The 20,743-nt window shown below is 37.6% G+C and overlaps 1 protein-coding gene across 2 annotated transcripts in view; it reads right to left on the bottom strand.

The window, feature by feature from the left end:
• The window catches only part of MYO16 (myosin XVI), a 615,551-nt gene that overhangs the window by 137,788 nt on the left and 457,020 nt on the right, over positions 1 to 20,743 (bottom strand). For both annotated transcript variants that reach the window (XM_050766698.1, XM_050766697.1), the window contains 3 exons: positions 19,900 to 20,075; positions 17,101 to 17,181; positions 16,641 to 16,846 (listed from right to left, as the gene is read on the bottom strand). In XM_050766698.1, the coding sequence (XP_050622655.1) occupies positions 16,641 to 16,846; positions 17,101 to 17,181; positions 19,900 to 20,075 (463 nt within the window). The remainder of the gene's footprint in view (positions 1 to 16,640; positions 16,847 to 17,100; positions 17,182 to 19,899; positions 20,076 to 20,743) is intronic.

The following is a 20,743-nucleotide window of genomic DNA, read 5'->3' as shown; positions in this document are numbered from 1 at the left end:
AAGTTGATGAGCTTCTGAAACAAGAAACACAGCTAGAGCACAGAAGCTGTTTTGAGATGAACCTTCAATCAAGGTCTGGATTTCCTCAACACCCAGTTCACTGGTGATATATTTCCTGTTATCAGAATGTGTATGCTTTATTGGCAGTATAATCACAGTACAATAAAGAACTAAAGTCAACTATAAAATATGCAATTAAGTGCTGAAGTTTTTCATTCAAATGTGGGAAGGTGATTATGGCATTAACATTGGTCTTAGCCAGGGGATGTGTTGGGCATAGAAAATGGATTACCTGAGTGTATGCTTGCCTCAAATACATTGTTCACTAGGACAAGACCAATAGATAGTTTACTAGTTCCTGTGATGATTCCTCTTTAAAAGTCTCTTCCTGGTAATTCTATGAAAGACAATCTTTAAACTATGTGTAGGTCATCACCAATAAAAAAAAGTGTAGGTATAACTTTCATGTTTTACTCTATTGTTAAATAATCACTGATTTACTAAATCTAGTGTATAAACGGTTACTTCTATTTCTTAGCCTTGTAGAGACTTAATAGAAGAAATGCGTTCAAAACAGAGAACATAATTTTGATGAATGCCACATGTTGCATTCTGATTTGTGAATGGGAATCTGATTTTCAGTGTCATAATGATCAGAGCTGGAAAAAGGTCACATTGCCCGTCTCTCATCATTCATCAGCGACGGAGGTGGCTCAACATATCTCCTATTATTTTCCTTATTCCCTCACTCTATGCACGGCTAATTTTCAGGACACTTTGTAATAGCATTCATTCTTCTGAACATTTCATTGTTTTGAATATATAAAAAGTTTCTTTCTAACATAAAGTGATCCAAGTTTTGATAACTGTGGAGACAGTAGTTGAGAACTTATAAAAAATAGATGTTTTTGTCATAAATGTGAAAATATTTATAAGAATACTATTTAAAAGTTTGAAAACATGTTGTCATCATCCTTTTCATTCTTTAGCAAATGATGTGTTGTTTTAAAAAATATGAATTTCTAGACAATAAAACAAATTATTTTTATTCCAGAATAGATTCTGCTAAAAGTGGACATCTTTATGTCATATAATATAAGTACTGAGTACTTAAGTAGCCACAAAACTAAGTTTTCAAGTTTAAGTGCAAGGGTCTCACAATGATGTAGCTGGTAGTAGAGCATTCTGTGAGTATTCTGTGGAAATACTGTAAAGTGGGTCAGCTATAACTGAATTTTTCTTAGTTAAAAATAGCTTCTCACCTAAACATGAGATCACCAATACAGTGTCCACTGTGATTTGATGTTTTTATCCCTAAACATATTTCCATGTATAAATTGATGCTTCACCTTGGGAATATTACAAAGAATGCTGTCAGTTAACAAAGCATTTCAAAGACCTAAGAAAGAAAAATCAAATGTAACCTTTAAAAGATATAAAATAGAAGTACTAATCTATGCCTCATTTCATAGTTACTACATGGGTAGATATTTCAGAAAATGAATCAGGGCTCTTTTTTGGGGAGAAAGACTATTATTAACCCACCCAATGTCAAAACCTTGGATCATTATCTCATTCTAAAGTGTAAATGGCTACCCTAAAATGGAAACATTTACTCATAGTTAAACCAAACTTTTTAAGCTGGTAAGATAATAACAACTATTTAGGCCTATTGATATGTCTTGTATGGGATATCAATAAACATTACATCTAAGACACAAAATTTAGAGCTCAACTCTAAAACTATACAGAAAACTGAAACATTAATCATTTGTGTGTTAGTCCATTCAACAAATATCTGTTGGTCATCCACTACATGCCAGACGATGGAGCTGAGAGTCTATTGGGAATTATAGAATACAGAATCCTGGTGATGAAATCCAATGAGACTTATGGGAAGATGGAGCAGTATAAAGATAGGATGACTGTATGTCCTGCTTTGTCAGGACAGTCCCAGTTTAATACCTGTATTCCTGGCAAAATTATTAATTGTTCCTTGTTTTACTATAAAACATGTCTTGGTTTGGTCCATACACTATAAAGTCACCATTGTCTTTAGCCACATACAGTATTAGATTCTAGAATAATTCTGCTGGCAATATGCTGCTCTGAAGACTAGAGGCAGATTTCTAAATTAATTGCCTGTGAGATTAGTACTCTAATAGTTGTGCCTACTATTTATTCATTGGACTCTCAATGTAAGGATCATGAGAGACTTGGCACTGAATTAAGACAAGTGAGGCCCTGGATTAGCCACATCGATTGAGATGAGTGTTATGGACTGAATGCTTGCGACCTCTTAAAATTCATATGTTGAAGTCGCTAAATCCCCAAAGTTACTGGATTTGGAGATAGATCCCTTGAGAGGTAATTAAGGCTAAATTAGGTCATAAGGGTGGGGCCCTGATCCAATAGGATTAGTGTCCTTATAAGAAAAGACAGGAGAGAGCTAGCACTCCCCTGACCTCTGTCTTGACTTCCCATGGCATGCAAGTACCAAAGAAAAGCCATGAAGTCATATGAGCACACAGTGAGAAAGCGAACCTCTACAAATGAGGGGCAAGCACGCACTAAATGCCAGCTTGCTTGCTGGTGCCTTAATCTTGAACTTTTAGCCTCCAGACTGTGAGAAAACAAATGTTTTTTAAGCCACCTAGTCTGTTATTTGGATATGGCAGCCCAAGCAGGCTAATACAATAACTGACAGCTCAGACGACAATGCTGAAGTGTCTCAGCTCTACCAAGATGTCTGGAACCTCTTTAGCTAAGACTGAGTAAAATAAGAAAATGCAAAGGATGATTTGGGGACAATAATTTAACTTATGCATATGAAATTTTGGACATTTAACTCAGAAAGGCAAGATAATCAGATTTGGGATTTCAATTCCATTGGAATTGAATATCTCTGGACTTTAATTTATAAAGTACATTAATCTTTGAACTTTCATTTCTCACTGGGAACTTAATAATGGCAGCAGACTTCCAGTCAAATATGGAGGGATATCTAGGCTACTGGGATTTTATTATTAGAACTGCTCTTTTGTTTTATTTTAACATTTTCATTTATTCTGGTTACGGGATCCCTGATGAATTACACTGGACAATGTGTCAGGGCAAGGTTTGGGATGGGAAAGAATGAATTCACAGCCTTGAATGTAGAGTGGCCTGGAGATCGATACAGTAACCCATTGTTGACTATGACCCATTTCAGTTTCTTTGGATACAAAATTTACATTGCTAGGTTGGGCACAGTGGCTCTCGCCTGTAATTCCAGCACTTTGGGAGGCCAAGGTGGGCGGATCACCTGATGTCAGGAGTTTGAGACCAGCCTGATCAACATGGTGAAACCCCGTCTCTACTAAAAATACAAAATTAGCTGAGCATGGTGGCACATGCCTGTAATCCCAGCTACTCTGGAGGCTGAGGCAGGAGAATAGCTTGAACCTGGGAGGCAGAGGTTGCAGTGAGCCAAGATTGTGCCATTGCACTCCAGCCTGGGCAACAAAGAGCGAAACTCCACCTCAAAAAAAAAAAATTTTTTTTTTCATTGCTTATTAGTGGTCCTAGAAGGATACACAATGAAGCAGTGGTGTGCTCATGAAGATAAGAGAAAGAATGTTCTTAAAGACTAAATATCCCCCCAGGGGCATAGCCACGCCCATTATTACAAGTTTACTGGATGAGACCAGTAGTTCCAGAAAGTAAAACATGGCAGAACACTAGACAGAGAAACTTCTGGTCTGATGTTTCCTTAGAGGTGGAGGTAGAGTGACCTGCTGGGCCACTCTCTAACCTTTCCCACTTCCTAAAGGAAGGTGAAGTGGTAGACTAATCTAATCATTAATCTAGGGAAGAAAACTTGTGAACAAACTGCTTGCAAAGAAACAGTTGTTTCCCTCTCCTTCTCCAAGCTCCAAGATTCAAAATCTGATATTGCATTTTTTTAATAAAAATATTCAGAATTCTGGGACTAAATTTTTTTATGGACTTCACAATTGTGTTAAAAGTACATTGTAACTCCCAAAATATTGAATTAGGGTTGCAAACAGATCTCCGTTTATTTTACCAGGATAATCACCTTCATTTCATTTGTTTGGTATTGAACGTTTGCTCAGTGGAATTATATACTCATTTTATATCATTTGGGCCGGTCAGCTTTGGGTATTTGTTTCCGAGGTTGTTAGGTTGTTAGGAAGTTATTAAAGACTTTTTATTTTCATTTTCACCTTGTTTTAAGCAAAAATGTACAATCCTTCATTTGTAAACATCGCTTTTCTTATTGTTCTTTGAGCTGATTTTCCAAAGGTTGTGACTGATCCAGTCTCCTTTCATACCCAGCTGCCTTATGCCACAAATGAGTCTGTGGGATGGTGGGTGAGAGGTATGGGATTGGCTGCAGTCCAGGAAACTCTACAAAATTAAATGGGTTGTTTTTCAGGAAGCAGACCAAAGGCAATCCAGAGTATAAGGCCCACAGCTGAATTTTAGAACTCTCCAAGGCCTTCTTTTCACCTGATGCCACAGTGCCATTCTGACGTGCCTGTGCAATTGAGGGTGGATGTTAATGACAGTCAAGCCTCAGAAACAGCACGCCACTGTGGAAGTGGAACCAACAACTACTTTGGAACAGGACCAATGTCAGTACAAATCTCATGTCCTGCAGTGGTTAGAGACACCCTTAGGGATGACGTGCGAGACTTTGGACCTACCTCCTGGGAACTGCAGTTTTCTCAGCTGTAAAATAGAAATGCTGGCAGTAATCAACTTTACACGAGTGCTATGAGGATTAAATGAGATGATGCTTGTGAAGGGTTTAGCACAGTGCTTGTTGCCTAGGAAATACTGATAAATGTTATTTGGAAAAACATTAAATCGAAGCTATGGCAAATATTAATTACATAATAACAAATATCTACATAATGAGAGTAGTTACTCTAAATGGTTATCATAAGGAGAAGAATAGTGAGTATACAGTGAAGTGTGTGGAGTCTGACTCACAGTGGGTACACAGTGGTGATCCATGATGACGACTCTGATGCCGCGCTTATGTGGACTCCTAAGCTACACTGACATTCTGATTTAGTAAACTGCTTGTATGAAATAAGAGTGAGCAAATAAGGATTGAAGAAATTAATGATGAATGAATGAGTGGATGCTGTTGTGGGGGATCATGCCACTTGGTAGAGTAGAAATTAGGATCCCAGCCACATGATGAAACAAAACAGCAAGGTCGCCTTTCATATCATCTGTTTTTCTAAAAAATTTTCCCCAACTATATTAGAAAGAAGATGAGTGGGACTAGATCAAGGTTTAGTTGCCCTAGAGCCCCCAGCCACCTCCTGTTTTTGTCAGTTTACCGGAACACCACTTGACCCATTTGTTTAAATACTGTGACTGCTGCTTTCTGCTGGAGAGGCCCAGGTGAGCAGCTGGATCAGAGACCACACACCCATGAAGTCCACAATACATACTATTTGGTCCTTTATACAAAAAGTGTGCAGATCCTTGAAGCAGAATATGGGAAAACTTATGATCTATAATGCACTGAGCAGCATAACAAATTCTCAGTAAAGATATAATTTATTATGTTTAAGCTAAAGCGACTTCTGGAAGTGTTAAGCTTCTCTCTCATCTTTTACATTTCATTGAAAAGTTACAGGTCCTCTCTCCTCTCAAGCTTCATTAAACCTTAAACAAGCAGCCAACACTCAAGAACAGTTTCAGCTTTAAGAAAATGGTTAGATGTGGCAAAATTACCTCGGAGAAAGTTTATCCTTTGCCAATTCAAGCTGTTGAGAATATTTAATATCTCCTGACCTTATTAATTCACACTTCTCTAAAGGATGCATTGACAGTAGTTGGCATCTCCAACATGTAACAAGGCAGAATTTTAAAAGACTCCAGCACAGGCTGTTCTCTGGCGAGGGTGCCTCATTGGGTAGCCACTGTCCGTTAGCTTTAATCCAATAGATGGAAGTGTGTCTTCTTTCATCCCTCTCTCCGAACACCCAATTTAACATCATGGATGTGTCCTTTCACAGCGAGGCTTTTCAGCAACAACTGTGTCATTTAGGCAAGCTAAATGGTTTGGGCTATTTCTGAGAGGGATTTCATCCAGTAACAATCTAAAAACACAGCTCACGGTCCCTCACCATGCCAAGCATAATAGCCAACCCTCTGGTGCTTTCATTGACAAGTCCTTCTGTCTTTTCCAAATAAGTTCTCCTCATTAAATAGTAAACTTCTCCATTTAGTTACCCTACTCTTCCCTGCCAACCATAAATAATCCCTTAAATGAATGATGGATGTGACACATGCAAGCTTGCCACCCCGGGTCTGGAGTTAAGACTCTAATGTTTGTTCCTCGTAAGCTGGGATTAAGATGGAGAGGAGTGACACCTTGAGAGAGAGCCATAGGACCACAATTCTGGCACAGCCCTTGATGACCACTGGAAACAAAGACGTATGAATGAGAATGCCACAAGCATACAGGGTGATAAAGGCAGCTTTGGGAAAGGTGGCTGAGACCATATAAAACATCTCCTGTAGGGACTTTTCAAAGCTGTCCTTTTTTCTTTTCTTTTCTCTCTCTCTCTCTCTCTTTTTTTTTTCCAGCATGGCCTCCTATTACCCTTTCTCTCAATTCTACAATTTTGAAAAAAAATACATGGTTTTATATTATTCAACACATTAAATTAACTTATACATATTGGGGAGAGATGAAAATAATAATTCCTATGTATAGGCATGGCTGTGGAAGGGTTTTATTATTTCCCATCACTTGTGAGTTCTGTATTTGAAAGGATGGTAGCTTGTCTCAAATTGGTGCTATACATGGATGCTCCCCATTGAATATATCTGGGTTGGGTTTAAGTGCTTTGATGAATAGAATACAGGGAGAGTGCTGCTGTGCCAAGTCCAGGCCCAGCTTTTAAGAAGGCTGCAAGCTTCTTTCCTTCTCCATGGAAACTTGACCCAGTGGGTAAGAAGTCTGGGCTATTCTGCTAGAGAGAGAGTCACCTGGAGGAACAGAGGCACCAGGCATAGGATTGAAGAGACCACAGTTTGGCTCGCCCCAGCCCAGCTAGGACTTAGCTAACACCCACCTCTTCAGCCATATGGCTGCAACTGGAGAAGAGACCCCAAGCAAGCATTGCCCACTAATCCCGGTTAGCTCACAGCATGGAGAGAAAATATAAATTGCTGTTTTATGCCACTGAGTTTGGGGATGGTCCAACACACAATAACAGATAATTCAGCCAGAAGTTGACGCATTTCCAACCCTTTGTTACATGTTTTGCAGCACATCCCTATGAGGAGGGCACTTCTCCACGCTATCTATGTTGGTCTTGGCCAAGCGACTGATTTTAACCAATGGGATACTTGGGAATGACACAGGCCACACTTCAGTAGCCTCTGTAACACTCATTCAGCCTTTTTTTTTGGTCCTCTCTATGACTCAGGAAGAGTATATCCTAGATCTGGGCTAGTCTTTAAAGCTGAATCCCATTAAAAACAAAAACAAGAACAACAACAACAACAAAGATTGGAGCTGGTTTGAGCTTAGGCATGCTACTTCTAAACCACACTCAAATGCAATGCAAGAGAGAAATAAACATTTGCTGTTGCAAGCCACTGATTTAGGATTTTTTTGTTCTACAGAACATACTGGTGGAAGCTGGCTTTTACAGTGCCATCAGTAGAAGGTCTCCTAAACTGAAGAATGAGACTGACATTAGAGAACATTATTGAGATCTACTGAAGAGTAGATCAGATTTTTTCCTTCAGTTGCACAGAATTTGGATGCAGAGGCAGGAAGGGTGACCAGCTTCTTGCTGGAGGCCAGGCAAACCCGTCTTATGGTTTAAGGCAGAGAAAAGCAAATTTTTCCTGTGAAGGGCCAGAGAGTAAATATTTTAGGCTTTGCATGCTAAGAGGCAAAACTGCGGATATTATATAGGTACTTATATAACCGTTTAAATGTAACCATTTAAAAATGTAAAAAATATTCTTAGCTCTCAGGCCACATGAAGCAGATGGCAGGCCAGATTTGTCTCTTGGGCTGTCATTTTCTAACCTCTGGTCTAGTGGTTTAAATGAACACATACATGGATATTTCCAGCACGCTCTAATAGGCATGTGATAATTATATTATACAACACATTTTGAACCTTAAAGACACCAACTTATCTGGGATTTTATAAAATGTCTTCCAAAGGAGAGGATACCTGAGTGAACCTTGAAGAGCAATAAAGGAAACAAGGTAGAAAAGATGACGGGATTGACATGTACAATGCCTCAAAATCTTTGAAACCATATGGTATGTTCTGGTAAGGCATGTTTCCTTCCATCAGCACAACAACTATCAAGTAACATAAACTTAGCTCCAAAACTTCCAAATGCAACATATATAGCTTTGCTGCCTATTGACACCAAATGAACACACAAACGTGGCTGTTTTACTTTGGGTGGGCTGCTATAACAACGTACTATAGATTGAGCAGCTTAAACAACAGAAATCGATTTCTCACAGTTCTGGAGGCTGAGAAGGCCAAGGCCAAGGTGCCAGCCACATTCTTGTGCCGGCCACATTCTCATGCCCTCATTCAACCTTAATTACCTTCTTAGAGGTTCCACCTCCAAATAAAGGCACATATGAATTTAGAGGAGGACACAGTAAGTCCACAGCTGTAGGCAATCCAATTATGTACCATAATTTGCACATAATAATTTTCCTGCTGCTTCTTTTGTTGTTCCTCCTGTCTCCAAACTTGTGAAGTCTCTGGCCATTGGAGACAGAGTCCTTAAGTCTTTATCATTCCACTCTGAAGTTGTATTACACAAGGAATATACAGAAAAAAAATTGACAAGCATACTTTTCTACATTTAATCAAAATAGTACCCTCTCAACTAAAGCAATCCTCCAGTTTCAATTAGAAAGACTTGGAATGATGGACAGTTATTAAAGCCAAGATACCATGATGCAAATTTACAACCTCATGTCCACCTACAAAGTCCAAGAAATGTCCATTATCCACATTTATTGTCATGTCAGATTTCAGAAACAATACATCCTGTTCAAATCAGTGATTGCTTACTTCCCAACTGCAAAACTGGACATTTTTTTTTGTTCAAGATTTTTGTGGTAATCATATTCTTTCTTGTATACTTAATGAAGTCATTTGCTTTGATAGATTTTTATTCTCTGGCAGTTCAGACTAGGTGATATAAATAGAAAATAAATATTTTGCATAGGGGTAGTACATTCTGTTACCTGAAATTTTGGTAACCAAACAAACAACCAAAAATTTATATTAAATTACAACTCTAGGCTTTGTTTTTTATAACGATGTTTCCATTGCCTGGGGGCATTTCAAAGAGTGGATGAGCTTCTTGAATACTCAAGGAATATTAAAGTATGCTATTTCTTGATGTAACAGTATGTTGATTGTATCTTACTTAAATTCTTCAGTTTCTACAGGAACTATAATCTATGAATCAATATTTTTTGTAATATTATTTCAGACTGGCATCCTAAATGTAAGAGAGATATGGGCAAATTTCCTTTAAAATAAATTCGTAATTCCATTTCCACTGATAAGTCATTACAGATAAAAATAAGAAAAAGAAATCACATCTTATTTTAAATAAGGCAATGATAAAAGAAATGCAAAGAATTACCTAAAAGTATCATTTCCCATCCTCAGTATTCCTTTTTACTCACTGTACTTTTTACAGTATGCCTATGATCTCTGTTATGCAGAAATATTACCTTAAAATGAATGACCATTTAATCTCCAATGCCAAGTTCATTTTGAAAAAATTTGCTAAACACCAACAAGGCACAAGCATTGTGAATGAATACGATACGATCCTCGTTTAGAAGAAGTTATAGTCTATTGTAAACATATAAAAATTACACTTAATTTTTAAGTATTAATTGCATTTACTATTTTAGCAAAAGAGTAATCCTAATAGAGCGTATATAAAACTGACTTGGAAGTATACAAAAGCAAAGGTAAAAATAATTTTCTAATTTTATGATATATGATCTCTCTCTCTCTCTCTTTCTCTCCCTCCCTCTTTCCATCCCTCCCTCCCTCTCTCTCTCTCTCTCTCTCTCCACTCTCTTCTGGGGAAATAGAGCAATTTGGATAACTGTTGAAATAATGGTTAGAAATATTCATGTAGCTGACAAAGGTTACGCTGGACAATCACTAAGGGTTCCTGTAATGCAGAGAATCTTTGATGTCACAGATCTAAGGAACTCTAACAACACGAAGAAACAGAGAACAATACACTAAATGCACTTTTCTAATATTGGCTGAGTGAGATAAATCCCATTTCACATCCTGCACACGTGCACCTCATTTTGTTGTGCTTTGCTTTACTGTGTTTTGCAGAGATTGCATTTTTCACAAATTGAAGGTTTGTGGCAACCCGACAGCAAGCAGGTTTAATAAGCATAGTTCTTCCAACACGTTCACACTTCACTTCTCTGTTTTGCACTTGGGTAATCCTTGTCATGTTTTAAAACTTTTCATTAAAATTATGTCTGTTATGGTGACCTGTGGTCAGCAATCATTGCTGTTACTATTGTAATTGTTTTGGGGTGCCACAAACCACACCGATATAAGAAAACAAACTTAATCAATAAGTGTCACGTGTGTTCTCACTGTTCCAACTACCAAGAGGTCCCCCACCTCTCTCTCCCTCTTCTTGGGCCTCCCAATTCACTGAAACACAGAATTATTAAAATTAGGCTAATTAATAAACTTGCAATGGTCACGAAGTGTTTACATAAAAGGAAGAGTTGCACATCTCTCACGATTAATCAAAAGCTAGAAATGATTAAGCTTAGTAGGGAAAGCATGTTGAAAGTCAAGACAGGCCAAAAGCTACATCTCTTGCACCAAACAGCCAAGCTGTGAATGCAAAAGACATGTTATTGAAGGAAACTCAAAGTGCTATTCTTGTGGGCACATGAATGATAAGAAGGCAAAACTGCCTTATTGCTGATATGGAGAAAGTCTGAGTGGTCTGGACAGAAGATAAGACCAGCTGCAATATTCCCTTAAGCCAAAGCCTAATCCAGAGAAAGGCCCTAACTCTTCAATTTTATGAAGGCTGAGAGAGGTGAGGAAACTGCAGGAAAAATGCTGGAAGGTAACAGAGGTTGATGCATGAGGTTTGAGGAAAGAAATTGTCTCTGTAACATGAAGGGGTGAGGAGAAACAGCACATGTTGATGTAAAGCTGCAGCAAGTTATCTAGAACAGTTAGCTAAAATAATTGATAGAGGTGGCTACAGCAAACAACAGATTTTCAGTGTAGGTGAAATAGCCTTCTATTGGACGAAGATGCCATCTAGGAATTTCAGAGTTAGAGAGGGGACAATACCTGGCTTCAAAGCTTCGAAGGCCAGGCTGACTCTATAGGGGCTAATACAGCTGGCAATTTTAAGTTGAAGCCAGTTATCATTTGTAATTCCAAAAATCCTAGAGCCTTCAAGAATTATGCTAAGACTGCACTCCCTTTGCTATGTAAATAGAGTAACAAAGCATGGATGACAGCACATCCATTTTTAAAATCAATTTTACTTCAAGTTCTGGGATACATGTGCAGAACATGCAGGTTTGTTACATACGTATACATGTGCCATGGTGGTTTGCTGCACCTATCAACCCATCATCTAGGTTTTAAGCCCCACATGCATTAGGTATTTGCCCTAATGCTCTTCCTCCCCTTGTCCCCCAGTCCTGGATAGGCCCCAGTGTGTGATGCTCCCCTCCTTGTGTCCATGTGATCTCACTGTTAAACTCCCACTTATAAGTGAGGACATGTAGTGTTTGGTTTCTGCTCCTGTGTTAGTTTGCTGAAAATGATGGGTTCCAGCTTCATCCATGTCCCCACAAAGGACATGAACTCATTCTTTTTACGGCTGCTTAGTATTCCACGGTGTATATGTGCCACAATTCCGTTATCCAGTCTATCATTGATGGGCATTTGGGTTGGTTCCAAGTCTTTGCTATTGTAAATAGTGCCGAAATAAACATACATGTGCATGTGTCTTTATAGTAGAATGATTTATAATCCTTTGAGTATATACCCAGTGATGGGATTGCTGGGTCAAATGGTATTTCTGGTTCTAGATCCTTGAGGAATTGCCACACTGTCTTCCCTAATGGTTGAACTAATTTACACTGCCATCAACAGTGTAAAAGCATTCCTATTTCTCCACATCCTCGCCAGCATCTGTTGTTTCCTGACTTTTTAATGATCACCTTTCTAACTGGTGTGAGATGGTATCTCATTGTGGTTTTGACTCAAGATGGATTAAAGACTTAAATGTAAAAGCTAAAACCATAAAAACCCTAGAAGAAAACCTAGGCAATACCATTTAGGACACAGGCACGGGCAAAGACTTCATGACTAAACACCAAAAGTAATTGCAACAAAAGCCAAAATTGATAGATGGGATCTAATTAAACTAAAGAGCTTCTGCAGAGCAAAAGAAGCTATCATCAGAGTGAACAGGCAACCTACAGAATGGGACAACATTTTTGCAATACATCCATTTCACAAAGGTCTAATATCCAGAATATATAAGGAATTTAAACAAATTTACAAGAAAACAAACAACCCCATCAAAAACTGGGTGAATGATATGAACAGATACTTCTCAAAAGAAGGCATTTATGTGGCCAACAAACATATGAAAAAAAGCACATCAATTTACAACATGGTGTACTAAATATTTGAAGTTCACTGTTGAGAACTACTGCTCAGAAAAAAAAATTCTTGCAAAACACTGCTACTTATTGACAATTCACCTGGTCACCCAAAAACTACTGAAGGAATTGAATATTGTTTTCATGCCTGCTAACATAGTATCCATTCAGCAGCCCATGGATCAAGGAGGAATTATTAAGAAATAGATTCTCTAAGAATATAGCTGCCATAGATAGTGATTTTTCTTATTTATTTGGGCAAAGTAAACGGGAAACCTTCTGGAAAGTATTCCCCTTTCTAAATGCTCCTAAGAATATTTGTGATTTATGCTACCATAAATATCAACATTAATGGGATTTGGAAGCAGTTGATTCCCACCCTCATGGATGACTTTGAGAGGTTCAATACGCCAGTGGAGAAAGCAACTGCAGATGTGGTGGAAACAACAACAGAGCCAAAATTAGAAGTGAAGCCTGGAGATGTGACTGAACTGCTGCAACCTCATGATCAAATATTAATGGATGAGGAGTTGCTGCTTATGGATGAGCAAACAAAGTGTTTTCTTGAGATGGAATCTACTACTGGTGAAGATGCTGTGAACATTGTTGAAATGACAACAAAGGATTTAGAAATTCCATAAACTTAGTTGGTAAAGCAGTGGTAAGATTTCAGAAGATTGACTCGAATCTTGAAAGAGGTTCTACTCTGGGTAAAATGCTGCTGCAGCATTGCATGCTACAGAGACATTTTTCACGAAAGGGAGTCAATGGATGTAGCAAACTTGATTGTTTCATTTTAAGAGATTACTACAGCCACCCTAGCCTTTAGCAACCACCACCCTGATGGGTCAGCAGTCATCAACATCAAGGCAAAACCCTCCACCAGCAAAAAGATTATGGCTTGCGAAAGACTCAGGTCATTGTTAGCATTAGTTAGGAAAAATATTTTAAAATTATGGTATCATATGGTGTTTTAGATGTAATGCTATTGCACACAACAGACTATAGGATAGTGCAAAAATAACTTTTATATGCAGTAGGAAACCAAAACCTTCATGTGATTTGCTTTATTATGATATTAGCTTTATTATGGAGGTCCCTAACTGAACCTACAACGTCTCCAAGGTCAGGCTGGATAGTGCTTCTCAAACTTCAACTGCATACCAGTCACTGAGGAATTGTGATGAATTTGCAGATTTTGATTGAGTGAACCTGGGGTGAGACTGGAGATTATACATTCCTCACAAGTTTGCTTTGATCACCAAGGCACTGGTGCCCTTTCAACATTTGGCTCAGGGGAAGCAAAACAAAACAAAAACATTGTCCCCAGATGACTAGAGATTCCATGCCAGGGGTTCTCAAAGTGAGGTCCACATGGCAACAACGTTAACATCAGTTGGAAACTTTTAAAAAATGAAAACTCACAGGCCTCTGCCAGATGTACTGAATCTGAATTTGGGGGAGCCCAGGAAACCATAGTTTAAGAAGCCTCCAGGTGATTCTGATGTGCACTGATGTCAGAGAACTGCTGTTCTGAGTAACACTAAAGAGGGAGTTACTACAGTTAAACAAATCATAATGTCTCCAGGCTTGTCACCCTCTGAGGACACCGCAGATCACTTCCTGAGACCTCAGCCTAGGACGGACACTCTCCATTCTATTTCATATTGAATCAGCTCTGGAGCTACAAACCAGGGGAAGCCCAGTCCCTACTCCCTGTTGATTCGGATTCAGAAAGTTTGGGATACATTTGGGGACTCTATTGTTTTAAACTTACACAACAACAGTTTTTAAAACTCAAACCAAAGACCATCTATACTTAAGAAGGTGGGAGGGCTGACCTTTAATACACACACTACAAAATGTAAGAAATATCAGCTCTTAACAGGCTTGGCATCTCTGAAGACTATGAAGGGATTTCCACTGAGGGACCAGGAAGAGATGGGTCAAGAGCCGTCCCTTCCAAAGCCCCACAACAGTCAGTGATAGCTACCAAGACTCCTGTCCACAACAACCCCCAGAAGTGTTATATCCAGCTTTTCTTTTTTTCTATGTAAGCCCAACTTTGTAGTTATTCCTTATAAATTAAGAGACAACATGTCTGTTATCTCATTTACAAGCACCTTTTAAATTTTAAACACAAATATCTTGTCTATCTGAAATACACATTCTACAGTTTAAATACATCCATCCCCATGTGGTTCTGCTTATCTTCTATCTTCTAAAGATATTCTATCACCCCTTTAAAATGGAAGGCTCAAGCTGAACTCATATGTTGTTTATTTTCTTCTATGTGTCTTTATAAAATTTACCAACATGCACGATAAGTAAATGTGGCTTCTTTCTTCTGGAAAATGTTATAAAAATTAAACACAGAATTTTAGTCATCGTTTAAATATTATTCCCTTTGTTCTGAATTAAATATTTCAAATGTAGTGATTTAAGTTTGTTGGCTTGCTTGTTTTGTTTTTGTTTCACAGCTTCCTCAAAATAGTGGCTCGCATCGAACTAGTCAACAAAAGTCTTAAAATCTCTCTTTTTTGGATGAATGGTTTATCAAACAGACTTTTTCATATTGTAGTTGTACCGTTAATTTTTAAACACAAATGCAAGATTTCACACTTGCAATACTTACATTAGTTTACATCAGTATTATTTTAAGATCTCATTTTATTTTATATAGAATTACCAAATGTCTTCTGATTTCCTTTTTGCCCACCCCGTTTTATTTTTTAAATGTTTAAAAACAGATAGTCTCATTATTTTCACCAGGATTGTAATATCTTTCAAATATCTTTGAAAGCCATCTCTGATCCCGAATTACCTCCTTACTATGCGTCTGTAACACTTTGTAATATTCCAACCCTTTGTAGCATTACAAGCACTGAATGGCCATTATTTGCATACACATTTACCTGCCTAAACTGGGACATTCATCAAGCTAGAGTGTATAGCACAACAATGTACCTAAAGATGAGGCCTGGAATAGTGCTTAGTAGCATATATCTGTAAATTAAGTTACTATCCATCAACCAATTTATTTAAAATGGATTCTTCAGTGAGGATTTTAGTTTACTTAAAATCAGACTAAAGTTTCTGATCAAATAAAATACATATGAACAAATATGTAGCCTGAGGGGATGATACTGCTTTTGGGTGAGTTTAGGTTCGTCTTGCAAATGGCTGGGATAAGGCTACCATCAGAGAAGGGCTAATACAGACATGAAGACGAGGCCACATGACAAGAGTTTATCCTAGGAATGAGTGCACTGTTTTGTGCACAGTGTGTTTTTCAGCTGAATTTATTAAAGAAAATAGAGGTCAACAGACTTCTGTTCTAAAGGGGCAGATAACAAACATTTTACAAATATTTTACACCATGGGACACTGTCTATCTCCACTGCAGTGCAAAAGTGGTTACAGACAATATGCAAAGAAATGATTGTGGCCATGTTCCAAGAAAACTTTATTTACAAAAACAGGTGGTAGGCTGGATTTGGCCCACGAGTGTAGTTTGCCAACCACTGATCTCAATAATATTTGTTCATATATAAAAGGGGAAATAATCACATATATATTCTCCTTTTAAGTAATAAATAGGGAGTATCATATGCAATCATTTTATAAAAATTTACTTCAAGGAAAGCCACACTTTGAAAGCTTTGAAAGCCACACATGAGAATGGTTTCCAAGACGCTGTCCTCAGTACAGTGTAATTATTTTTTATGTGAGCTTTGTCAGTGTCTTTCATTGTTTCCCAGAGTATTTTGTTTATTGGAGATAAGAAAACGTAAACAACAAAAGCAATGCCAAAAAAGACAACAGAAGATACTTGCTGCAATAGTGTCAGTGTCAGTATACTTCACTGAACAGCAGCTAAAATGATGATTTTAAGAGCAGAAGAATTTACCTTGACAGGAAATCCGAGAAGGAAAGGCGAACAGGGTATCCATATCGGAAGATCTTCACCATCTCCAGGACCCCAATATATTGCAGCTGAGCAGACACGTAAAAATTATCGAAAGTATCTGGCAGCTTTGAATTATTGGGCCTGATGCAATGAATGAAGTGTGGAGTGCACTTCTGAAGTTTTCCAATAATATCCGTTAGGGATTTCTAAGGAGAGAAGTAAAACCCAACTGATTCTCCAAAGGAGACACTAGCTAAAAATATGAAGCAGTTTTTAAATAAAAAGTCTTTACATCTTTAAATCTTATTATGCATTTACTGTGTGTGTGTATGTGTGTGTGTATGTTTACTTTTTCTGAAGATATTTTGTTGCCAAAAATGGAAAAAAAAAAAAGTACATAAACCCTCTTTAGTTGCTATAAACATACATTAAGTTTTTGAAATCTGAAAACGTCACTAACCCTGAGTTGTGATGCTATGGTGACTGGATCTCCTCGTTCCAATCTTTGAAGAAATGTAGAAGTTCCTTTCTTTTTTAATAACTGTAATAAAAAGAAAGAAAAGAAGGAAAGGAGGGAGGAAAAGAAAAGAAAGGAAAGGAGAGGAGAGGGAAGAGGAGGGGAAGGGAGGGGAGGGAAAGGGAAGGGAGGGGAGGAGAAGGAGAGGGGAAGGGAAGGAAGGGGAGGGGAGAAGAAGGAAAGGGAGGGAGGGGGAGGGAAGGAAGAAGGAGAAAAGTGAGGGAGGGAGGGGAGGGAAGGGAAGGAAGGAAAGTGAGAAAGGAAAAAACAGAGAGAAAGAAGGAAGAAGAAAAGACAGAGGACGAAAGGAAGGAAAGAAGAAAGAATGAAGAGTAAGAAAAAGTGAGCAAATTTATTTTACTAAATTTCAGTTCAGAAGAGCAAAAAATTAAGACTCACATCCATGTACATTCACTTACAGGCAAATGTGGATTTAAAACAGTTTATAAAAACCAGTGCCAAGTGATTTTCGTAATGGTGTGTATAAGTTGAGGAAATGGGCAACTACTTGTAAAATCACAACTGTTACTGCCAACCTTTCACGTATAGGGCTGTTGTGTAAATCAGATCTATCAACATCCTGCACCCATTTTAGTGTGACAATAAACATAGATCCTGATTTGCTTGGTGGTACAATAAACTCACTACCATATCCTGGTTATGCTACTAACTGTTCATATTTATCATGAAATTTAGTTTACTCTGGGGCAAAATGATGCTATTTTATGTTACAAAAATTTTATATTTCAATTATCATTGGTCTGTTCCCTTAAATTTAAGTACACTCAGGAATTGAATGAATGAATAGTCTGATGCTTTCTTACCATGTTTTTCTTCCCTTTCCTCCTCTACCTCATTTTATAACTACTAAAAAAGGTTACTAAATTACCTATCTGTAAAAAATGCTAATAGACTCTATTTTTTTCAAATAAGTAAATATGTACAGCCCTGAAGAGAAAAAAAAAAAATCCTATGTAGTGAAGATTACATGATGACAGAGACATAAAATCAGTGAAAATGAGCCCAAAACGAAATAAAGGGCAGAAATAAGGGGCAGAGGTAATTAATTAAATTCCACCCAGGGTTAAAAGGAACCTCAGCCACTAACCTACTATGATATTTCACAAAATTATATATTAGACTAATAGACTTATTGATCTAAAATCATTTTTCTTAAAAAAGGTCTTGATACAAGAAGAAATCTGAGATAACTTTCTTGTGGATTTAGTGCTTTTGCTATTATGACAATAGCTCATTTTCTTCTGTTAAGATCTACCATCAATCTGAAGTGATTCATTGGTACTGACGAGGGAATGTAAAATGAAGTGACTAGGCCAAGATCAACCTGTTCTCTACAAACACAATACAATGTGTCATACTCAGTTACAGAGTAGGGAAAATCCTATTTTCCTGACCACAGGGGTGGCTGTGCATGGATGAAGGGAGTTTGAAGGGAAGAAATAAGGAAAGTGAGAAATAGAACATTTAAGGAATAATCATAATAAATAGCTCTCTGTCCCTTGAAATGGAACACTCCAGTTCCCTTTCTGGGTGGAGGAACTACTGTGAATTACCCCCCTTCTGGTCCTGCAGGGAAAAGACTAATGGCCTCTAGGCCTCGTAATGTTTAATAATTGAGGTTAGATGTGTGTGGTAGTTTTTGCTCTTGACTTTTAGGATGATTGAGAAAAGAAGGGCCAGAAGGTTCAGGAAGACCTCCAGGTATAGAGATCTTTCTCATAAGGATAACCTTGTGTATGTGTTTTTTTTAACGTACAAAACGCCATTTCCTATGTGGCAGAGACTAATTCTCATGACCATTTAGTTCTAAACAACTACATCAAAGGATTTTTTATTCTAGAATCCACTGGCTGGAGACACACACTCACACACTCACTCACACTCATATTAACACACATTTCGGTGACTCTTCTAAAATAGAATCGAATTGAATTATGCTTTTATTTTAATTGGTAAGCTAAAATGTATTCCAGAAGCTGCAACAATTGCATTTCTAAAATTGATTGTCCTGAACACCTTCCCAAATATATTCCTCATCTTTTATAGTTTTGGTAGACATAAGCAAAACACGCTGGAATACCATCTGGCACTGGATTCTTAAGAAACCTAAAACACTCCATACATGTTTCCTATTGGTTTGAAACAACTCTTCACTGAGTTTTTAGTTCTCTTTTGCCACATAGAATCTTGAGGTTGTATATACAACCAAACTTTTGTGAGACAAATACACATTACAAATTAGTATAATACAATAAAATTAAAACTCTACAAATATGCAGTAAAAACATCCTAGCACCTGAACAATACCCTATGTCTATAAGAGAAACAACAATTTATCATTTAGAGACCTCAATTATCTGAAGTGATTAATATCAACAGAATAAGATAGCTAAGTTTGCTCCCTCTAAGCCTACAGTATCTGAAGTTACCTTCTATTCATCAAAAAGGCAGTCAGAGATGAAACATAACTGGGATGTTGCACAGACAACCAATAAAATGACTCAGACTATACTTACTATTAAAATTGTCACCCTGCTGCACCTTCCTCTACTCTTCCTTCATTCTGATGGTTACACATCAGATAGACATTCTTTTCCTTAACATTTTCTATTAAAATATCTATTTCTTTGGTATTCAAAATTGTGCTTTTTTTTTTAAAAAAGAAGCAAATATACTTATCAAAATTAAAAATAACCCAACAATAATCACAAAAACTCCTACCTTACTAAGTTCTAGATAATTCTTGTTTTCTCCAATAATTGAAGAAGCTGTCATTTTCTTACTGAGCAGGGCAGACTTATGTCCTCGGAATTTAAAGGAAGGATAGGCAGATACGAGGGATCCTGTCTGTGACAATTTCGACTGGAACAAATGATTGATCACGACATTTTCACTAGCTAGGAAATAAATAAATGAATATTGTAAGTGGCACTAAAATTATTACTTAAGCATTGAACTTACTCCTCATACAAGAGCTTTAGCCACTGATACATTCTAGGTGCAAGATGTCGTTGCTTCAGCAGATTGAGGAGTCTACCTTTTCCTGTATCCTTATTTTATTTCCTCCACTATTTAACATCATTGACCAATTCTGACATTCACTACCCTTGACCAGGAATCCTGATCCCAACTGGGCCTTGCTCTCTGAGTGACGCTTCTATCCTAGTTTTCAGAACCAAATCTTACCTGCTCAGACCTAAAGGGCTTTTGTGCACTTGTCAAATCATGAAGACTTATGGACTCTGTTAGAAATGCCCCATTCCAGGAAAATAATTATTCAGGAAAATGTTTCCCCAGGACCTAACTCACCTGTATCAGAGCCGTCTGTAAGTACCTGTGAGAGGACCTGCCTTACTTGGTGTGGCAGTTGCTAGGTGAAAGAAGGGAAAAGAAGTGTCCTTTTATTTAAAAAACAAAACAAAACAACAACAAAAAAACAATAAAAAAAAACGCAGTTAAGATGAAAAGGTAAAAGCAAAATGATATATTTTCATGTTTAAGTTACAAAAATCAAATAATTCTGAGTCCATATTCCTTTCTTGACACCTCAGGGAGAAACTGGAGC

The sequence above is a fragment of the Macaca thibetana genome, chromosome 17 (assembly GCF_024542745.1).
Source record: "Macaca thibetana thibetana isolate TM-01 chromosome 17, ASM2454274v1, whole genome shotgun sequence".
Lineage (NCBI taxonomy): Eukaryota > Metazoa > Chordata > Mammalia > Primates > Cercopithecidae > Macaca > Macaca thibetana.
Note: the sequence above shows the minus strand (reverse complement) of the source record. Positions and strands in the feature narration are given on the sequence as shown.